The sequence below is a fragment of the Diospyros lotus genome, chromosome 10 (assembly GCF_014633365.1).
Source record: "Diospyros lotus cultivar Yz01 chromosome 10, ASM1463336v1, whole genome shotgun sequence".
NCBI classification, from domain to species: domain Eukaryota; kingdom Viridiplantae; phylum Streptophyta; class Magnoliopsida; order Ericales; family Ebenaceae; genus Diospyros; species Diospyros lotus.
Window position 1 is genome coordinate 26,526,139 of NC_068347.1, and position 18,218 is coordinate 26,544,356.

General features: G+C 37.0%; 1 protein-coding gene across 2 annotated transcripts in view; it reads right to left on the reverse strand.

Moving 5' to 3' along the window:
* Nucleotides 1-3,275: 3,275 nt before the first annotated feature.
* The window catches only part of LOC127811673 (COP9 signalosome complex subunit 6a-like), a 35,009-nt gene continuing 20,066 nt past the window's right edge, over nucleotides 3,276-18,218 (reverse strand). The window contains exons 8-10 of one of the 2 annotated variants that reach the window (XR_008025772.1): nucleotides 15,685-15,740; nucleotides 3,500-3,673; nucleotides 3,276-3,370 (exon numbers count right to left, since the gene is read on the reverse strand). Coding sequence is in view for 1 of the 2 variants with exons in the window: in XM_052351756.1 (XP_052207716.1) it covers nucleotides 3,592-3,673; nucleotides 15,685-15,740 (138 nt within the window). In the remaining variant the exon portion in view is untranslated. Of the gene's footprint in view, nucleotides 3,674-15,684; nucleotides 15,741-18,218 lie in introns of both variants that reach the window. The other variant, XM_052351756.1, reaches the window with a different exon arrangement.

Consider the following 18,218-nt stretch of genomic DNA (forward strand, 5'->3'; position numbering starts at 1 on the left):
GAAAATTATAATGAACAGATTAATAGGGCAGCCAATGCAGAGGGATCATCTGATATTGCTGAAAAAGATGTCCAAATAGAGGGGAATTACAGCCAACAAAAGGGAAAAGAAGTTGCTGAATTACTTACAGGGAATCAAGAGATCATAACTGAAACTTCAGTCATCATTAAGGATGTTCCAGGTGATAATCGAGGAGGTCCAAACCAAGAAATGATTGGGGTAGTCAATCAGAAAATAGTACTGATGGGAGCCAACAAGAAATTGGGAGACTTGGACATGAATTTGGCCACAGCTGCTTTGCAACCAGCCTTGCAACAACAATTGAAGGCTAAAGGACCGCAAGTTTCAGCTGTTGCTTGTGATCAGAAGCAGCTAAATTCAATGAAGGCCCCAAATGATGATATATTGATTGGATTTAGCATCATATTGGATCCTCAATCTATGGGTACAAGCTATCTTAATTTGGTAGCTATCACCAACCCGCGGAAAATGGTATGTCGCTCCCTGGAGGAAGATGCAGCTTTGATTGCACTGATTATCATTTTTGTTTCAGCTGAGGAGTATCCAAGAACACACAAGAAGCGGCCTAGAAAGGGAATGATTAAAGAAAGAACAACTAAGCTAGAGAGAGTTGGTATTGGTTGAGGAGCAATGGCTAAATTGTTGTAAATTCTTGAGGACAAGAACTCTCTCAAGGAGGAAGGAATTGTCATGACCCAAGAATCTATAGAGGGCAATATAGTAATAGGTTAATAATAGTTGTTAGAAGATATTTTAGATATTTTAGCAAGTGGTTAGAAGCACATGGAAGCATGTGCTAGGCTGTTAGAAGGCAAATAGGCCTATAAAAGGTTGCTATAATGGTTTGTTTCCTTATCCAGAATTAATGAATTGAATATTATTTTCTCTCTAATATTCCACTCTTTCTCTCTCGTTCTTCTTCCTCTTTCTTCTATTCTTCTATTTCTCCTTCTCTTTCTCTTAATATCTCTCCCTCCATCAATCTGATTTTCTTCCCCATTTCCCCTTTTAACCTATCACGAACCCTAGGTTCGTGACACCGAGGACGCGAATTTCTACTACAGAGTCATGCCATTTGGATTAAAGAATGCAAGGGCTACATACTAGCGGCTAATGAACTAAGTGTTTGCTAATCAAATAGGACGCAACATGAAAGTGTACGTTGATGATATGGTGGCTAAGACGTTGGGGAGAGAGATCATTGCTCGGATTTGGTCGAAATCTTCGAGCAAATCTGACGACACAACATGAGGTTGAATCTAGAAAAGTGTGTTTTTGATGTGCAGGCCGAAAAGTTCCTTGGATTTATGCTCGCTAATCGGGGAATAGAAGCCAACCCCAACAAATGTTGAGCTATCCTCAAGATGCACAGCCCCAATAATGTAAAAGAAGTATTATGGCAAACAAAATGGATAACTACCCTCTCTCATTTTCTCTCGAGGTCAGCAAACCAAGCTCAACCATTCTTCCGGTGCTTAAAGAAGTTGACAGAATTCCAGTGGACTAAATAGTGTGAAGTTGCCTTCCAAGAGATGAAGCACTTCCTAACAACCCCTCTCATTCTCCCTAAGCTAAAACCCGGCGAAGAGCTTCTCCTCTACCTCTCCGTTTTTTAGAGCCCTCTCAATTTCGTGTTAGTAAGAGATGACGGGAAAATATAGCGATTAATCTATTTTGTCAGCAAAGTTTTGCAAAGGCCTGAAATTTAGTACCAAAAGATAGTGAAGTTAGCTCTAGCCTTGGTCATCGTAGCCCAGACGCTTAGGCCCTACTTCTAGAGTCACTAAATCATAGTGCTAATAGATCAACCAATTAAGCAGGTGCTCTAGAAGCCTGAGCTCTTAGGAAGAATGATCGCATGGCCGGTGGAGCTTCCCAAATTCGGCATATAGTACCAACCCCGCAAACATATTAAGTTCCAGGTACAATTCGATTTCTATGTCGAATTATCTTCACCTACTAAAAGTTCTGATAATAACCCATGGATTTTGTCAGTGAATGGAGCCTCAAATATCAAGGGAAGCGGTGCGGGAATAATCTTGGAAGGATTAGATGGGCTCCTGATCAAACAGTCCCTCCACTTCGACTTCAAGGCAAGCAATAACCAATTCGAGTACGAAGCCTTCATCACTGGGCTAGGCTTAGCCAAAGAAGTTGGGGCGACTAGGCTAATCGCAAGGATTGATTCACAATTGGTGGCTAATCAAGTTAAAGGCGAATTTCAAGCAAAAGATCTCCAACTCGGCAAATATCTCGACAAGGTCAGGATCCTATCCAAAGCCTTTGAATCTTTTGACATTGAGTACATACTGAGGGAATAAAATGCAAGAGCAGACTTGCTCTCAAAACTTGCCAGCACCTAGGCTCTAGGAAACAACCAGTTGGTCATACAAGAAACTAACCGGTCAGTCATACCCCACCTATGACTCAGAGACTAGAAACTTGTGATACCAAGTTGACACTTCAGTAAATATCAACATGGTTTAACTTAACTACTTCACCCATTAACTTCACTTAAACATTAAACATGGCAAACAGTCATGCCAAGTCCCATGCAAGAAATTAAACACTAGACTTTTTGACTTTTGATTCCTATTCGAGCTTGACTCCTACTAAATTGTCACCACGGAGACACCACCTTTCCCCATGAGATTAAATAACTTTACAAAAGATTCATGCGGCCGACCTCACCCATAAAGCTAGTGATGATCGTATATTGCCTAGAAATTTACAAAACACTGTTTTGTTGAGTAGACCTGAAGAGTCCAACCCTGCCTAACTTGGTCGTATGCATCATTAACTAAAACTCCGTTTTGTATGCATTTATGGCCTGATCATCCGAATGGCAAGCTTAAAGCATTACCTTCTTTTTCTGGACTTTTTTACGTCTCCATTTTGGACACTTTGGCCTCTCCCACTTACGGATGATCAAGAACAAGAATTCAGCTTGCATCATCAAGCATAACGGGTGGTTCAAACCACAACCGCCTCCTCTGTTTACAGTAAAAAGAGGAACACAAACTTGTAGGCTGTCATGGTACTACAGGAAAACAGGCATCCAAATACAGCAGGACAGGTTACACACACAGTTCAACAAGTAAATAGGAGTTTCAGCCACAGGCAGTGGTAGCATAAGCAGCTCGGCAACAGAATGTCACTTTACTCGATTACAGACATCAAAGATTATACCTTAAACCCCACTTTGTTAACTTAAACTAAGAGAAAGCCGATAGTCCATGCCACTCTTGCATGCATGCTTTGAATACCTTGATCTTCATGTAATTTACCGGTTGGAATGGGAACACTTTTTAACTGTTACTACATTTCAAGCAATTCCAAATTCTAGGACCTAAAAAAAAATAAAAAGCACCATCTTTAGACATAAGTTTGCCGGGTCAGCCATTTGAAAACTCAAGAAAAGAAAACACCCAGCTAGATTTCACTTAGTATATGCTCATTCAGAAAATCCTGAACTTACTATGTCCTAGTGATCCATCTCAAAAGGAGGGCAGCTGCTACTAGTGATCCATCTCAAAATGTGCAGGGTAAATGGGAAATATGGAACAAGTTTCAGAAAAAAGTGGCTCTTCCTCCCCTTCTGCTGTGCCTATCATATGCAGTGTTGAATTTGTCAACCAGCTCATTCATTGTACTGTCAAAACAAGCACAAGCGCAAATGAATCAAGTGGCCATAAATCAAAGGATAACATGTAGGACTTGAAAAGCAAAGAAAATGAATGGATGGAAGCATGAATGTCAATCTATTATGGAAGTGTTTTCAGATCTTGTATTGTCCGAACAAAAAACAGATAAAAGATTACTTTACCACTCAATATATTTGGTTTAGCAGCCTTCTTAACTAAAACAATCAGAAGACCCTTTTACTAGATCAAGAGGAAAAAAATTACTACATTCATGTCATACATTTGATCTGCAAGTTGTGCTTTGAGATTCATATTAGTAAAATACAAGATAGCAAAAAAATTGAAGTTTAAACTGGAAATTTCTACAGCAAATAGAAAATTTGCGCACATGATAAAAAAGTGAAAACTAAGAATTTGAATATGTACAGATTTAATAAAAATATTAGTGAAAAAGTTGAGATAAAAGCACATCATTTATCGGCTACTTCTCTCTAAGGTGCCCTCAATGCACAAGGCTACTTGTCTTTAAGCTAGCTTGATTTTAGGAAATGAAAGTTTTCATTAATAGGCATGGTAATGAAATAAATTCTAAAAAGGCTGAGGATGGTAGGCTCCAAGGTTCCCCACTTACAGGTTTTCTCTAGCAGCCCTTACCAGAAGAAAATATTAGAAGCACCATACCACAAATTCCAGCAGCCATCAGGATATAAATTAACACGATTTAGGCTTTGTTATACCCGAATTAAAAGCATCAGTGTCAGGACCCAAAGATTTTATTAGGGCTAAAACAGTAATTAGCCTACTATACTTTTTACTTTTATTTTCCTCTAGTTGTATTTTTTTTGTTAGTTTGTTATTTCTGTAGAGTAGCTATATAAAGCAACTGAAGACTGTTTCGTGGATATGCTTTGAATGATAATTGAATTCAGTCATTTCCCTCTCATCAATTCTTTCTCAATTTCTGCTGATCTCTCTCTCGATCCCTTTGATTTTTCTCTAATCTCACCCTTTATCTGTTCTGTCTGCAACTCTCCCTCATTTCTATCTATTATCTCCCTCTTTTTGTCCAATTCTCCCTCCAATCCTTCTGTTCTTGGTCCTAATTCCCTTGGAATCTTCCTATTTCCAATCCAAACCCTAGGTTAAACCCTAGATACATGACAATTTGGTATCAGAGCAATCAATCATTGGCTGTGATTTTGATTTGGATTGGAAGGTGACACAGAGCGAGGTTATCCTTGGCTGGATTTGGAAATTTTCAGCAGCTGATTTACGGTCACTACGGAAGATAACGGCAAATTTCGAAGAAGCTGCAGCCAAGGCAATCAATTTAGGAGGTGCGATACAGGCGATACCTACAGAGCTAAGTGAATTCAGGCGAAGTACAGGAACTGTTGAAACAGGCGAGTCAGGAGGTGGAACCAGATTTATTGATTAACAGTTCATTTCGATCAGAAATTGAAGACGCTGACTGGTGAGGCAATTGATTCAAAGAGGCGGATTCGTAGCAGCTCATACTTGGCTACTGCAGTGGACTCCGGTGAATTTCCGATCAAGACAGTGAAGCAAGCCAGGTCGTTCCTTGGCTGTGATTCCAGCAAACTCATAGCAGTTAGGTTTGGATTTCTGAAGGTGAATTCCAACTGCAATCGACACCGACAATCCCTGGATGTGGAATTGAGGTTGAGGCAAGTAGGAAGGCATGGTTGGAAGCGGATCTTGAACATCAGCGAGTGCGATTCATTAAGGCAATCTCAACAGCAAGCAGCATCAGACAAAATACCGACAACTCTCAGCGGAATTGGTTGGGCAGCAAATTCCAGTGATTCCAGCAAATCCAGCAGAGCCGATCAAAGATCGTAACTGAGCGACCAAGCAACTCTCGGTTCGAACTATTTTAAGGCAAAGCAAGTGGTTGATTTCAGCTTTGAATTCTAGTAAATTTTGTTTGAATTTGAGAGGTGAAGAAGAGCTGGTGCTCCTCGGCCATTGAATTGCATTCGAAGCGAGTGCAGATTCTGGAGCGGTTGCTGATCAAAGGCAGTTGTGATCATAGGCGTACATTGGGCCAACTTGGAGGCAATTGATTATCAGTAGCTCTAGGCAAACTCCATTTTGAGAGTCGGATTCCTCCGACTTCTCTTGTTCGTTGACACTAGCGCTCTAGGCTGCTAATTTCCGTCAGTTCTTGGCAAATTCTAAGACGGTGACAGATCAGAGGCGATTCTAATTCAGAGATGATTAGATCACGGAAACTTTTGGATTTAGTATGCACAGAGCTCCTGTTCCCTGGCCTCCATCTTGGCCGGTTTCTGCCATGGCTCACAGCACACACACGAAACAATTTGAGTCTCAACTGCAGCAGAAAAATGCTACAGTTTCAGTTGGATACAACAGAAATCCTGAAGTGTTCAACCAGAATCATGAGACATGGGAAAAGAAATTTGATAATAAGTTCAGTCAAATGCCCAAGGAAATAGGCAGTGTGATGTGCGAAACGCTCAGTGTGATAAGCGAGCAGATGCAGGAATTTTTCATAATCATAGTTCTGAAAGGCGCGAGGCGCAAAGGGTCCTGGAGCCTGAGGCGCGAGGCGCACGAGGCGAGGCGCGCCTTTGCGAAGCGAGGCGCACCTTTTAGAAAAAAAACTAAAAATCTTGTAAAATCATAAAAAACTATCAAATTATCAATAATAACACATGCATATCATTAATGTTTCATTATCTTCAAATTCTAAACTAACAACATCAAAGTTAATTCATTCATCATACAATTTCTAAACTAGAAACATCATCAAAGTTCAAACTTAAAGTCTCAAACTCAAACAAGTACCAACCATCGTGCAAAGTTCTAAACAAACATATAAACACTACAAGTCCACAATCAATAAAGAAGTTTTAATCATCATCATCATCATACCCTTCACCAAATTGAAAATCATCATCTTACGGTGCCATATTTTGCTCATCCCTGATTCCCTGTTATTTTTCTTCTTTTGCATGTACTCTCCAATCTCTTGTTTTATTGATGGAGGACATTTTGGAATAGCTTTAGTATTCTCCACAATCAATAAACACTACAAGTCCACAATCAAGAAAATGCTTTCATTTTGAAAAATGCTATTTTTCTAGGTCTGGAAGATTAGCGCATTTTTTCTAAGTCTGGAAGATTAGGGCATTATAAGGAGACATATAAGAAAATGTTTTCATTTTGAAAAACTAACTCCCGGTATTTTGATAGTTAATATTCATTGTTGTTAAAATGATTTTTAATGAATTTTTCAAGAAATAGTAGGTATGTATTTTGGGGGTGGTAAAATCGCTAAATCCTGAATTTGTACTAAAATCAAAATTCTATTTTCTTATTGTTATGGATTTTGATTTTTTAGATATTTTTATTGAATCCAAATGGGGGGTACTTTCTTATTTACATTTATGTATTAAAGTAAATGGAAGGTAAAATATAAATAAAAGAAAATGTGGACATTTACTTAAACTAAAGAAATGTAAATAAGTAGTGATGTATACATGCTGAAACTGAGAAGAGGGGATGCTGGAGAGGAGAGAAAAAAGTGATGCAGGCAGGATGCAGGCGCAATTTTCATGAGGCGCGCCTCAGCGCCTCACCTTGCAAGGCGCGCGCCTTGCAGAAACCGCCTCGCCTCAGCCCAGGCGAGGTGCCAAACTGGCGCCTTAAGGCGCCTTGCGCCTAGGCGCGCGCCTAGGCGCGCCTTTAATAACTATGTTCATAATGTTGTTTAAGATGTATCAATTCAGTATTCCAGCTTTTTGGATGAGATTAGAAGATTCAAAGTTAAAAAGGAAGCATAACAGATGGATAGAGGCCAAGGATAAAGGAAGAAGCGCACAGTTTGAAGTTTAAGTCAGATAGATAATTCTAAAAGTTTAAAGTTTGATCTTGTTCCTATTTTTTAGGAGATAAATCTTCCTAATTTCTAGGGGATAAATAACCTAAATTTTCTCCTAATTTATAGGAGAAAAAATAGGATGTAAATTGTATATACTCCTCCCCTCGTGTTCAATAGAAATCAATCAAGCTTTCAAAATTCTTAGCTTGTTTCATGGTATCAGAGCCTTGTTTCGATCCTAAGCAACATTGAAGTATTGGTTGCTTACAAGATCATGGCCGAAGCCTAACAAAATCCAACCCTAATTGAAGCCACAGCCACAAGCTCTCTGAGCCCCATTCCTCCACCAAATTTTTCCACAAATCCTATTGATAATCACCCTCCACAAATTACTCAATACAAGTTAAATGAGAGTAATTTTAAAGAGTGGTTTCAATCGATGATGTTGGTGATTAAAAGAAAAGGCAAAGCAAGGTACCTAATTGGTTTTGTCCACACTCCACCAACAACTGCAACCACTTATGGCATTTGGGAGGCGGAAAACTCAACTATCATGGCACGGTTAATAAATTTTATGAAGCCAACAATTGGTAGAACATACATCTTCTACAAGACAACAAAGGAGATATGAGATTCAGTCCAAGAGATGTACTCAGACTTGGAAAACTCCTCCCAATATTTTGAAATCAGGTCAACTAATGAACAACGAAACAAGGTAATCTCAGTGTTACTGAATATTTTAACGTTTTGGTGGAATTATGGCATGAAATGGACCTGTTTTCTACTGTCAGTTGAGAATCCCTAGCTAATAGTAACAAATACAATAAGATAATAGAAAATGATTGTATTTTTTATTTTCTACATGGCCTTAACACTGATTTGGATGAAGTTCGAGGAAGGATTTTGGGTACAAAGCCCTTACCATCCTTTAGAGAAATATTTGCAGAAGTAAAGAGAGAAGAAAGCAGACGTAAGGTAATGCTTCAGCAACTAAATGATCCTCCCCTAAATCATCAGAATTCGACTCTTGTTGTTGTCAAACAAGGGGAGATCTTATCAAAGAATCAAGGAAAGGAAAAATTGTGGTGTGACCATTGTAAGAAACCCTACCACACAAAGGAGACATGCTAGAAGATTCATGGCAAACCAGCTAATTGAAAGCCACGAATCAAAAAGGAAATCTCGAGATTGGCCTATGCTACTGAAGTTTCTACTAAAACCAGAAATAGCACAAACCTGAACCTCTCTAAAGAACAGATCCAAGCCTTATACAGGCTACTTAATCAAGGTATCACTCCATCAAGTTCTCCTAATCCTTAGCCCACGGCATCCATAGCCTTGCAAGGTAATTCTCAATACTACTCCCTAATTTCAAAAAGGCTTCCTAAGAATGTGTGGATAGTGGATATTGGTATATCAGATCATATGTCAAGTTCTGCAAATTTAATGACTGAATATAACCCTTGTAACTCCTTTATTGATATCTCTATGGCTGATGGCACAACCTCCCCTGCCTTGGGACTTGGAACAGTATGTGTTTCACAACTAAGGCTAAAATATGTCCTACATGTGCCAGGATTACAATGCAATCTACTGTCAGTTAGTAGGATAACCAAGGATATGAACTGCATTGTAACATTTTTCCCATCCTATTGTTTGTTTCAAGATCAAGCATCAGGGAGGATGATTGGCAGTGCTAAAGTTAGAAATGGTCTTTACTATATGGTAGGGGATCTTCCCAATTCTTCTACAAATAAAGTTGTTCTAAATGAAGCAACCAATGCCAAAGTCTTGTTATGGTATAAACGTTTAGGACACCCTAGCTTTCCTTACTTAAAATCCTTGTATCCTGAAATTTGCGTCAATAAAGAACAAGTTTTTCCATGTAAACAGTGCACTCTTGCAAAACAGTCTAGATCTTACCACTCTATTCAGCCCAATAAGTCCTCTAAACCATTCCATTTAATACATAGTGATATTTAGAGCCCTTCTAAATACCCTAATATCACTAGTTCTAAATGGTTTATAACATTCATTAATGACCATTCTAGAGCTTGTAGAGTGTACCTAATGAAGGAAAAATCAGAAGCTAGCAGCATTTTCAAAAGATTTCACAAATTCATTTTGAATATGTTCCAAATTTATATTCATATCCTTCGAACTGATAATGGTTGAGAGTATTTTTCTCATGACTTCACTAACTACTTGTCTGAATATGGTATTTTCATCAAAACTCATGTCCATACACACCCCAACAAAATGGGGTGGTTGAAAGAAAAAATAGACACCTCCTAGACATGGCTACAGTTATGATGTTTACTACCAATGTTCCTCATTTTTATTGGAGAGAAGTTGTTCTTACAGCTGCCTATTTGATCAATCGTCTCCCATCTAAAACCTTGTAAATCCAAACTCCTCTCAGCATATCTTTTGTGATATATATCCAAATGCTTCCTTTCTCTCCTCAATTGATCCTAAGGTATTCGGATGCATTGTGTACATTCACAACAATAGTCTCTCTCGAACCAAATTAGACCCCAAGGCTCTCAAGTGTATCTTTATTGGGTATTCTCCATCCCAAAAAGGAAACAAGTGCTATTGTCCTACAAACAGAAAATTCTTTGTGCCCACCGATGTCACCTTCTAAGAGGATCTTCCATTTTATCAACCTAATGCTTCTCGAGAGGTAACTAATGAACCCAATTGAGATCCTCTCATTTCCTTTCCCCCTCTTGATCATACATTGCCAGTATGTTCCTAAGGGGGAGCATCCTCAGCATCAACTCCTGACAATACACTGGCATACCCTCTTCCTCTGATCTTCATGCTCCTAATTCTCCTTTGACTCTCCTATTACCTCTAAACCTAAGATGACAGTTTCTATCCCTCATTCTTCCCCAAATTCAATAGCCAACAGCCCTCTGCTTGTCTACTTCAGATACCTAAAGGCTATCAGGAACCTTAGCATAGTCAGCCATCACTTCCGAAGGCTGGTCCATCAAAGGATATTGTTGTTCACAACACTAACAGTAGTACTACAAGGGGGGATGATATGGATTGGGCTATTCCTATAGCTCTACGAAAAGGGGTGAGATCATGCATCAAGTACCCTATTCCTAACCATTTGACTTATAAAAAATTGTCTCCTCAGTTCAGAGGATTTGCTACAAAAAATGAATACATTGAAATTCCAAAAAATATTCAAAGTGCTATGAATGATCCTAAGTGAAAGGCTGCTGTTATGGAAGAAATGACTACCCTAGTTGGAAATGATACTTGGAATATTGTGAAACTGCTTCCAAACAAGAAGGTGGTTGGATGTAAGTGAGTATTTACTATGAAACATAATGCAAATGGGAGTGTTGAAAGATGTAAGGCTAGATTGGTGACCCAAGGGTTTACACAACCCTATGGGATTGACTATGAGGAGCCTTTTGCTCCCGTTGCTAAGCTTAATTCCATTTAGGTATTACTCTCTATTGTTATTAATTTAGAATGGCTCATATTCCAATTTGACATTAAAAAATGTCTTTCTTAATGGGGTGATCTGGATGAGAAAATATATATGAAGATCCCCCCATGTGAAAATGTGAAAATGTTTGTAAACTTAAAAGGTCTCTATATGGTTTAAAGCAGTCTCTAAGGGCTTAGTTCAAGAAATTCAACATGACCCTAAACCGATTAGGGTATAAACAAGGACAAACAGACCATACCTCATTTATAAAACCCACAACAAATGAAAAGAAATCCATACTAATTGTCTATGCTGATGATATTATTGTGACGGGGGATGATATGCAAGAAATTCAAAACTTGAAAAAGCAATTGAAGGCTGAATTTGAAGTTAAAGAAGGGACCATGAGATACTTCCTAGGAATGGAGGTGACTCGGAGCAAAGAAGACCTATTCATTTCACAAAGGAAGTATACACTCGATTTGCTAAAAGATACAGGTATGTTAGCATGCAGATCTGCTGGGACTCCCTTAGAAAAAGGCTAAAAGTTTGAAGAAAAAGTTGGTTGGGAGGCTAATTTATTTGTCACTTATTAAACCAGACATAGCCTATGCAATAAGTGTAATTAGTTACTATATGCATTCTTCTACTCAAAGGCATATGAATACTGTGTTTCATGTTCTAAGACATCTCAAAGGGACACTTGGAAAATGTTTAATGTTCCAGAAAACTGAGGAAAGGGGAATTAAAGGTTTTGTTAATGCAGATTGGACAGTCTCATGAGGACAGCTAGTCAACTTCTGATTATTGTACCAAGCTGTGGAGAGATGTGGTCACATGGAAAAGCAAGAAGCAATAAGTGGTTGCTCGCAGTAATGTTGAAGCAAAATTCCGAGCCATAGCTCAAGGAATATATGAGGTGATTTGGTTAGAAAGACTAATGGAAGTCTTGATGATATATTTATCTCAACCAACAAATGTATACAATGATAGCAAATCAGCTATTAGCATTGTGAAAAATTCGGTCCAGTATGACCGAATAAAGCATGTGAGAATAGATCGAAGTTTTATAAAGAGGGAGATTGAGGAAGGAGGGATTAGTTTATCCTATATTCCCACCACTGATCAAGAAGCTAATGTGTTCACAAAAGTTGTGGCTAGACTAGGGTTTGAGACATTAATTGGCAAGCTGTGAATGACTTGTATCTATTCTCTAGCTTGAGTAAGAGTGTTGGACGAGATTAGAAGGTTCAAAGTTAAAAAGGGAGCATAACAAATGGATAGAGGTCGAGGATAAAAGAATAAGCGCATGGTTTGAAGTTTAAGTCAGATAGATAATTCTAAAAGTTTAAAATTTGATCTTCTTCCTATTTTTTAGGAAATAAATCTTCCTAGTTTCTAGTGAATAAATAGCCTAAATTTTCTCCCACTTTACAAGAGAATAAGTAAGATGTAGGTTGTATATATTTCTCCCCTCATGTTCAATAGAAATCAATCAAGCTTTCGAGTTTCTTAGCTTGTTTCACAATTGAATTCTTCTACAAGTCAGGAGGAGATGTTTCAGATAACTATGACTATAACAAAGAATTCTTGGAGGAGAGAATTGTTGAAAGTGAACATCTAGAACATTCTGATAGGAACCAGAAAAGAAAACACTGAAACTTCTATTCAATTCACCAACTCAATCCGATTACAAGAAAAAAACTGGGCATTCGAAAGGCCCTTAACCCTCCCAAGAACTCAATACCAAAATCTTCTCTCCCCCTACCAATATCTTCACCCTCTACATATATTCCTCTCTCCTCCTCAACCGCATTCTGTTACGCACACTTGCTGGGTTGTTACACAACCCAGCAATTTCCCATTCTATCCCTTGCGCACATGGCTGGCTGTTATGCCAGCTAGCCAATTTACCACCCTACCCCTACCTCTTAGACCTTCTTTGATAAGTCCAATGAACCGGGACCTATCACATTCCAACAAATAGAAAGAAAAATATGTTGATGAATTAGCATTGGAGCAGGCAAATCTGACTGAAGGACCATCCAATTGTGCGAATATTGGTCCCGGAGTTCTTCTACGGGATTCTAATTTATAGGAATCTGAGGAACAAACTAAAGTGAACCAGTCAAGGGTAACTCAAGATTCCGGAGATGAAGAGTGATTGGACAAGGTGATTTGTGTAGACCACATTTTACAATTGCACGAAGCTGATGATTCAGTGGATATGCAACTATAAATCAGATTGGAGATGAGAACTGCAAGGAGAATAGATTTCATGCATCTAATATTCCGGACAGGAATATTGATTCATCAGATATTCCGGCTATAAATCATGTTGGGGATGGAAGTCGTGATGGAGGCCATGTTTCAGCCATTGAGAAACCTACGGAACTTTCTAATCTCTTCTTATCCAATCAAGATGTTTGGACATAAATGCTACAAGAATAGTCACTGCAACACCATTGGAGAAGGTTGATTCAAATGATGGAGTTGATGTGGATGGAGATTTATTAGCAGCTAATGCTGCAGGGGAAGGCAGTTTGCCTATTGCAAATATTACTGAAACTCCACTGAAGGAGAATTCAGTTAATAGGAATTCGATTACAGTTGTTACGCAATCAGAAGAAGAGCTAATACATCAAGATGTACCTAATTAGAGCTGGCAGGAGAAAGACGGAGGAATATTCGATGGATTAACCAAGGAAGCAAAGTCCTTTGCATTACCCTTGGTGCCTAGTCCAATATATGAAGAATCAGCTAATGTACAGAATTTGGTTTTGGGGAAAGCTGAGGATTCCTTAGCTTTGGTTAAAATAGGCAACAAGAAAATGAAGACAACACTATCTGGAGGACATCTTACTGCCGACATGAAAGATTCTTGACCCTAAACAGTATGACGGTATTGCTGTCATTTCAGAAGATGCAAGCCAGATTGCAGGAGGTGCAAACCAATTTTCGATGCTGGTTGTAATAGAGGTAACAGAAGTAGGTGTTTCAATAGAGCACGACATGCTCACTGAAAAAGAGAGATGTTGATTTCTCTCTCAATCATAAGATGGAGACAAGAAGACAGTTGGACACCATGCTTGTTTTACAAGATAGAATTTGGAATATAAGAACTTTGATTGCTCACCCTCCAAAATTACAATTAATCAAGGCATGTCTTAGTAGCAGCCTTGGGAGATCTCCTAAGAGTTACAATCCTAACAAAAATTCCCTACAAAGGATAGAATCAAAGTTGTAAGGAATTTTGGAGACAGCAGATTCAAAGTTGCGAGGAATTTCGGAGACTGGTTGTGAAGATAGCTACAAAAGTCAAAAGTTTTGTTGTGGAGAACAAAGCTTCCACTACTTTGTTTGTTCTTACTCCAGCTGGACAATTAGGATTTCTGTCACCTATATCAAAGGATGGATTGATGACTGGAATTGGTATTGCAACAACTCCTAGTTCTGATGCTCTCAGACAGCTTTTGTCTGAGTATCCGAGGCAAGTCCACATTTCTCCATTGCTGCATCTAAAGGATATTGCAAATATTTTTGCATTTGAGAATGGCAGTTGGTCTGTCTGGAATCCATTAACGGCCGCTAAGGATGTGTGTCAACCCTCCTTAATTTCACTAGATGGTGATGAAATATTAAAGGAAGTTGTGGTCACAGTTAGCCAACCCTTTGGACTCAAACCAGCCCACATCGAAAGAGCTGTGATGGGGAAAGTTGGTGAGAATAGCAGTCTACAGGTTTCAGCTGCTCACTATGACCAATTGAGAGTGATTGATTTTGGTTGTGTTCCAATTGAGGTGTACATGAAAGCTACTACAAATTTTTTATGCATACAGAGGTTTTCCAAAATTTCTCCATCCATGTTGTGGAAGAGAAGGAAAAAGCATATTGGAAGCCATGGAAGTTTGGCATTTCTTGGGAACAAGAAATGTTTTAAGGTAGGGGGAAATGCCAAGACCCAAGGGTTTTACTAGGACTAAAATAGCAATTAGCCTATTTTACATTTTACTTGTATTTTCCTCTAGTTGTATTTTTTTGTTAATTTGTTATTTCAGTAGAGCAGCCATATAAAGCTACTGAAGATTGTTTTGTGGATATGCTTTGAATGATAATTGAATTCAATCATTTCCCTCTCATTAATTCTCTCTCAATTTCCTTTGATCTCTCTCTCTCTCTCGATCCCTCTGATTTCTCTCTAATCTCTCTTTCTCTATTTTGTCTGCAACTCTCCCTCATTTCTGTATATTATCTCCCTCTCTCTCCAATTCTCCCTCCAATCCTTCTATTCTTGGTCCTAATTCCCTCAAAATCTTCCGATTTCCAATCCAAACCCTAAGTTAAACCCTAGGTACATGACAATCAATTAGTAGCCCAACTCGCCAATGCAAAAAATTAAAAAAAAAATTAATAATAATAATAATACAGGCATTCCCAATGCACAAAGTTCCTCACATTGCATGGATCGAGGCAGATTGTTTTTATATGTAGCATTAGCTTTGTAAAGAAGCTATTTCCACAAATCAAACCCGTCACCTTCCAATTACAATGGAGCAACCTTACATTCACTACCAAAGGTAGCCCTCAACAAAAATTAAAAAATTATAATTGGCATGACACTGTTCAATTTCCATTTTCATTCATCAAACTTCATTAAATTAAGCCAGTGCCTCGTGAAAGTCAACAAAAAATCATACCTTGAGCTATTGGTCAACATGGCCAGGTAAGTAATCAACAAAGTATCATTGAATTCCTGCAGGAAAAATCAACAAATGAAACACATAAGATAAGGGATGGGAGAAGCATGGGAAAAAAATAGTGATAAGGATGGTGACTTGAAATAAATGTGAATACCAACATGGAAACCAATACAGGAAAGAGGGTTACCGTTTTGTAAATATTGTTGGGTAGATCTATGAGTATAATATATCAAGTATTTGAAAAATGTCACTTATTCAATTATCCAAAAAAATAAAAATTAACATTTATTCAAGATGGAGAAATTATTTAACTCACAAATTGAAACTGCGTTCTATATACAAAGTAACACTATTTCATCTATAATATAGAAATACATCACAGATGTAATTTAATACATCCTCACAATTTGGAAAAACGAATACAACATTTTTCCAAGGAAATGCCTAAAGGAAGTAAACACTCTCCCTACTTCTAAATTTCAACTGGACCAAAATTAAACAAAGCATTGCAATTAGAGATCCCATGATGTGTTTGATATGTATTCTCACTTGTCCAACAATTATTGGAGATAGTTGTGGTATCCATTTCAAAGTGTCTTTATTTCATAGATATTAAGGCTTAATCAAGAGTCCAGCATATGAATAATATATCTACCAAGTACTTCATAAAGTAAAAGGGAAGGGGAACAGGCCCCAAAAGGACCATAGCAGACAATAACCGTTAGCTGAACCACTGCCCAAGAATTAAAAGCTAAAAGGATAGAAAGAAAAAAACAGAGAAGAAATATTATCTGCGGGCTTGCCAACCATTTAGAAGAAGATACAGGATAAACTAGCTAAATCAAATGAATAATTTAATGCAGGATAATGATAAATCCCTCTATAAAATAATGCAAATATGCTTACTGACCAGGGGAAATTTTCTTTTCGCCCAAGATTGAAAGAGCCACGCTTTATGTCTTATCCCAAAGCAGCCAACCATATAAATGCTCTCTCATTCACCCTTCTGTTAAATTCTTCTACTTATTTACGTCCACGTACATTCTCACTTATTTTATGTGTTCTTTTTATCAACACTTGTCCTGTGCATTAACAAACAGTTTTTAATTTTTTTAATAGCATTTAGTTGATACTAAATTCATTAAAAGATATTTACTTTGAAGAGAGTATTTTTTTGGCTAAATGAAGAGAAAAGGTTTTAAAATGAGACATGATCACATTAAAACATCACTATCTTGATAATGATAGAAATTTTTTGGATAGGAATTTTGTAAAAATGCAATTATTTATTAAAATTTGTACCATTAAAAACTCATCATAATTGCAAAATTATATAAGTTAAACCCTATTTTAAAAATTAAAAAATCTTATTTTAAAAATAATTGCATAAATTATTTTACATTTAGTCGTATTTTAAAAGTTTCTTACAAAATTGATAAGAAATATCATTAAAATTGTTTTAAAACAAGACTTGATTTAAGTAATAATTGTAAAAATCATTTTAAAAAAAAATTGTAATTATTTTAATAAGAAAATTTTCTTATAAGGGTAAATAGCTTTAATACCTCTTAAAGCGAAATAATCAAACACAGAAACCAGATTTTGTAACATGCTCATGTAGGATCGAAATCAAAGACATAGATTTAATGTGGTTGGCAAATTATCCACATCCACAAGTGAATGAAGAACAAAATTCTTTATGTGAGTAATAGGTTACAAAAAAAATACTCTCTCACTCTCAACCCCATAATCTCAACCAAACAAACAATCTCACTTGTACCTAATTAATGTACCTCACCGGCATCTGGTAGTCAAATATATATCTCTATTTATAAAGAGAACAAGATAGTTAAATGTCAAAACTAAACTCACTAAGCTGTGACAAAAATTCTATCCTTTTTATAATTTTGGTTAGGCTATCCATATATAAATTCAAAATAAACTCAACAGTACTTGTAAAACTAATTTAAAAATAATACTTGAAAAAAATAATGTTTTATTCTAAATATAATACTCTTAAAATGTAACATTTAATGGTCTAGCCTATCAATTTTCCAAACAAAAAATTAAAATAAAACTTAATGCAAAATAATTTTTATAATTATTTTTTTAAAATAAGACATTTTTTGAAATAAGAGTTAACGTACTATAATTTTAAAATTATTATAACTTTTTAATAATAGAAATTCTATCAAATAATTACATTTTTACAAAATTTCTTTCCAAAAAAATTCTATTATTACGAAAGATAATAGTGTTTTAATGGAAGATAATTCTTCAACATGTTTTAATGTGATGAAGTATTTTTCTACTACATAATGGCATTTAATATTAATTAAATACCTTTGTAAAAATTATAACAAGATGTGTTAACTAACACATCCAATTCAATGAAAATGTGCATGCACTTAAAATCAAGTGGAACAATTAAACTGACTGAGAGAAGAGGGAAGAGAGAAAGAGAGAGAGATTGTAGTTTGATTTTGATTTTAAATCAGATTTAGATTAGATTTCATCTTGAATTCTCAAAA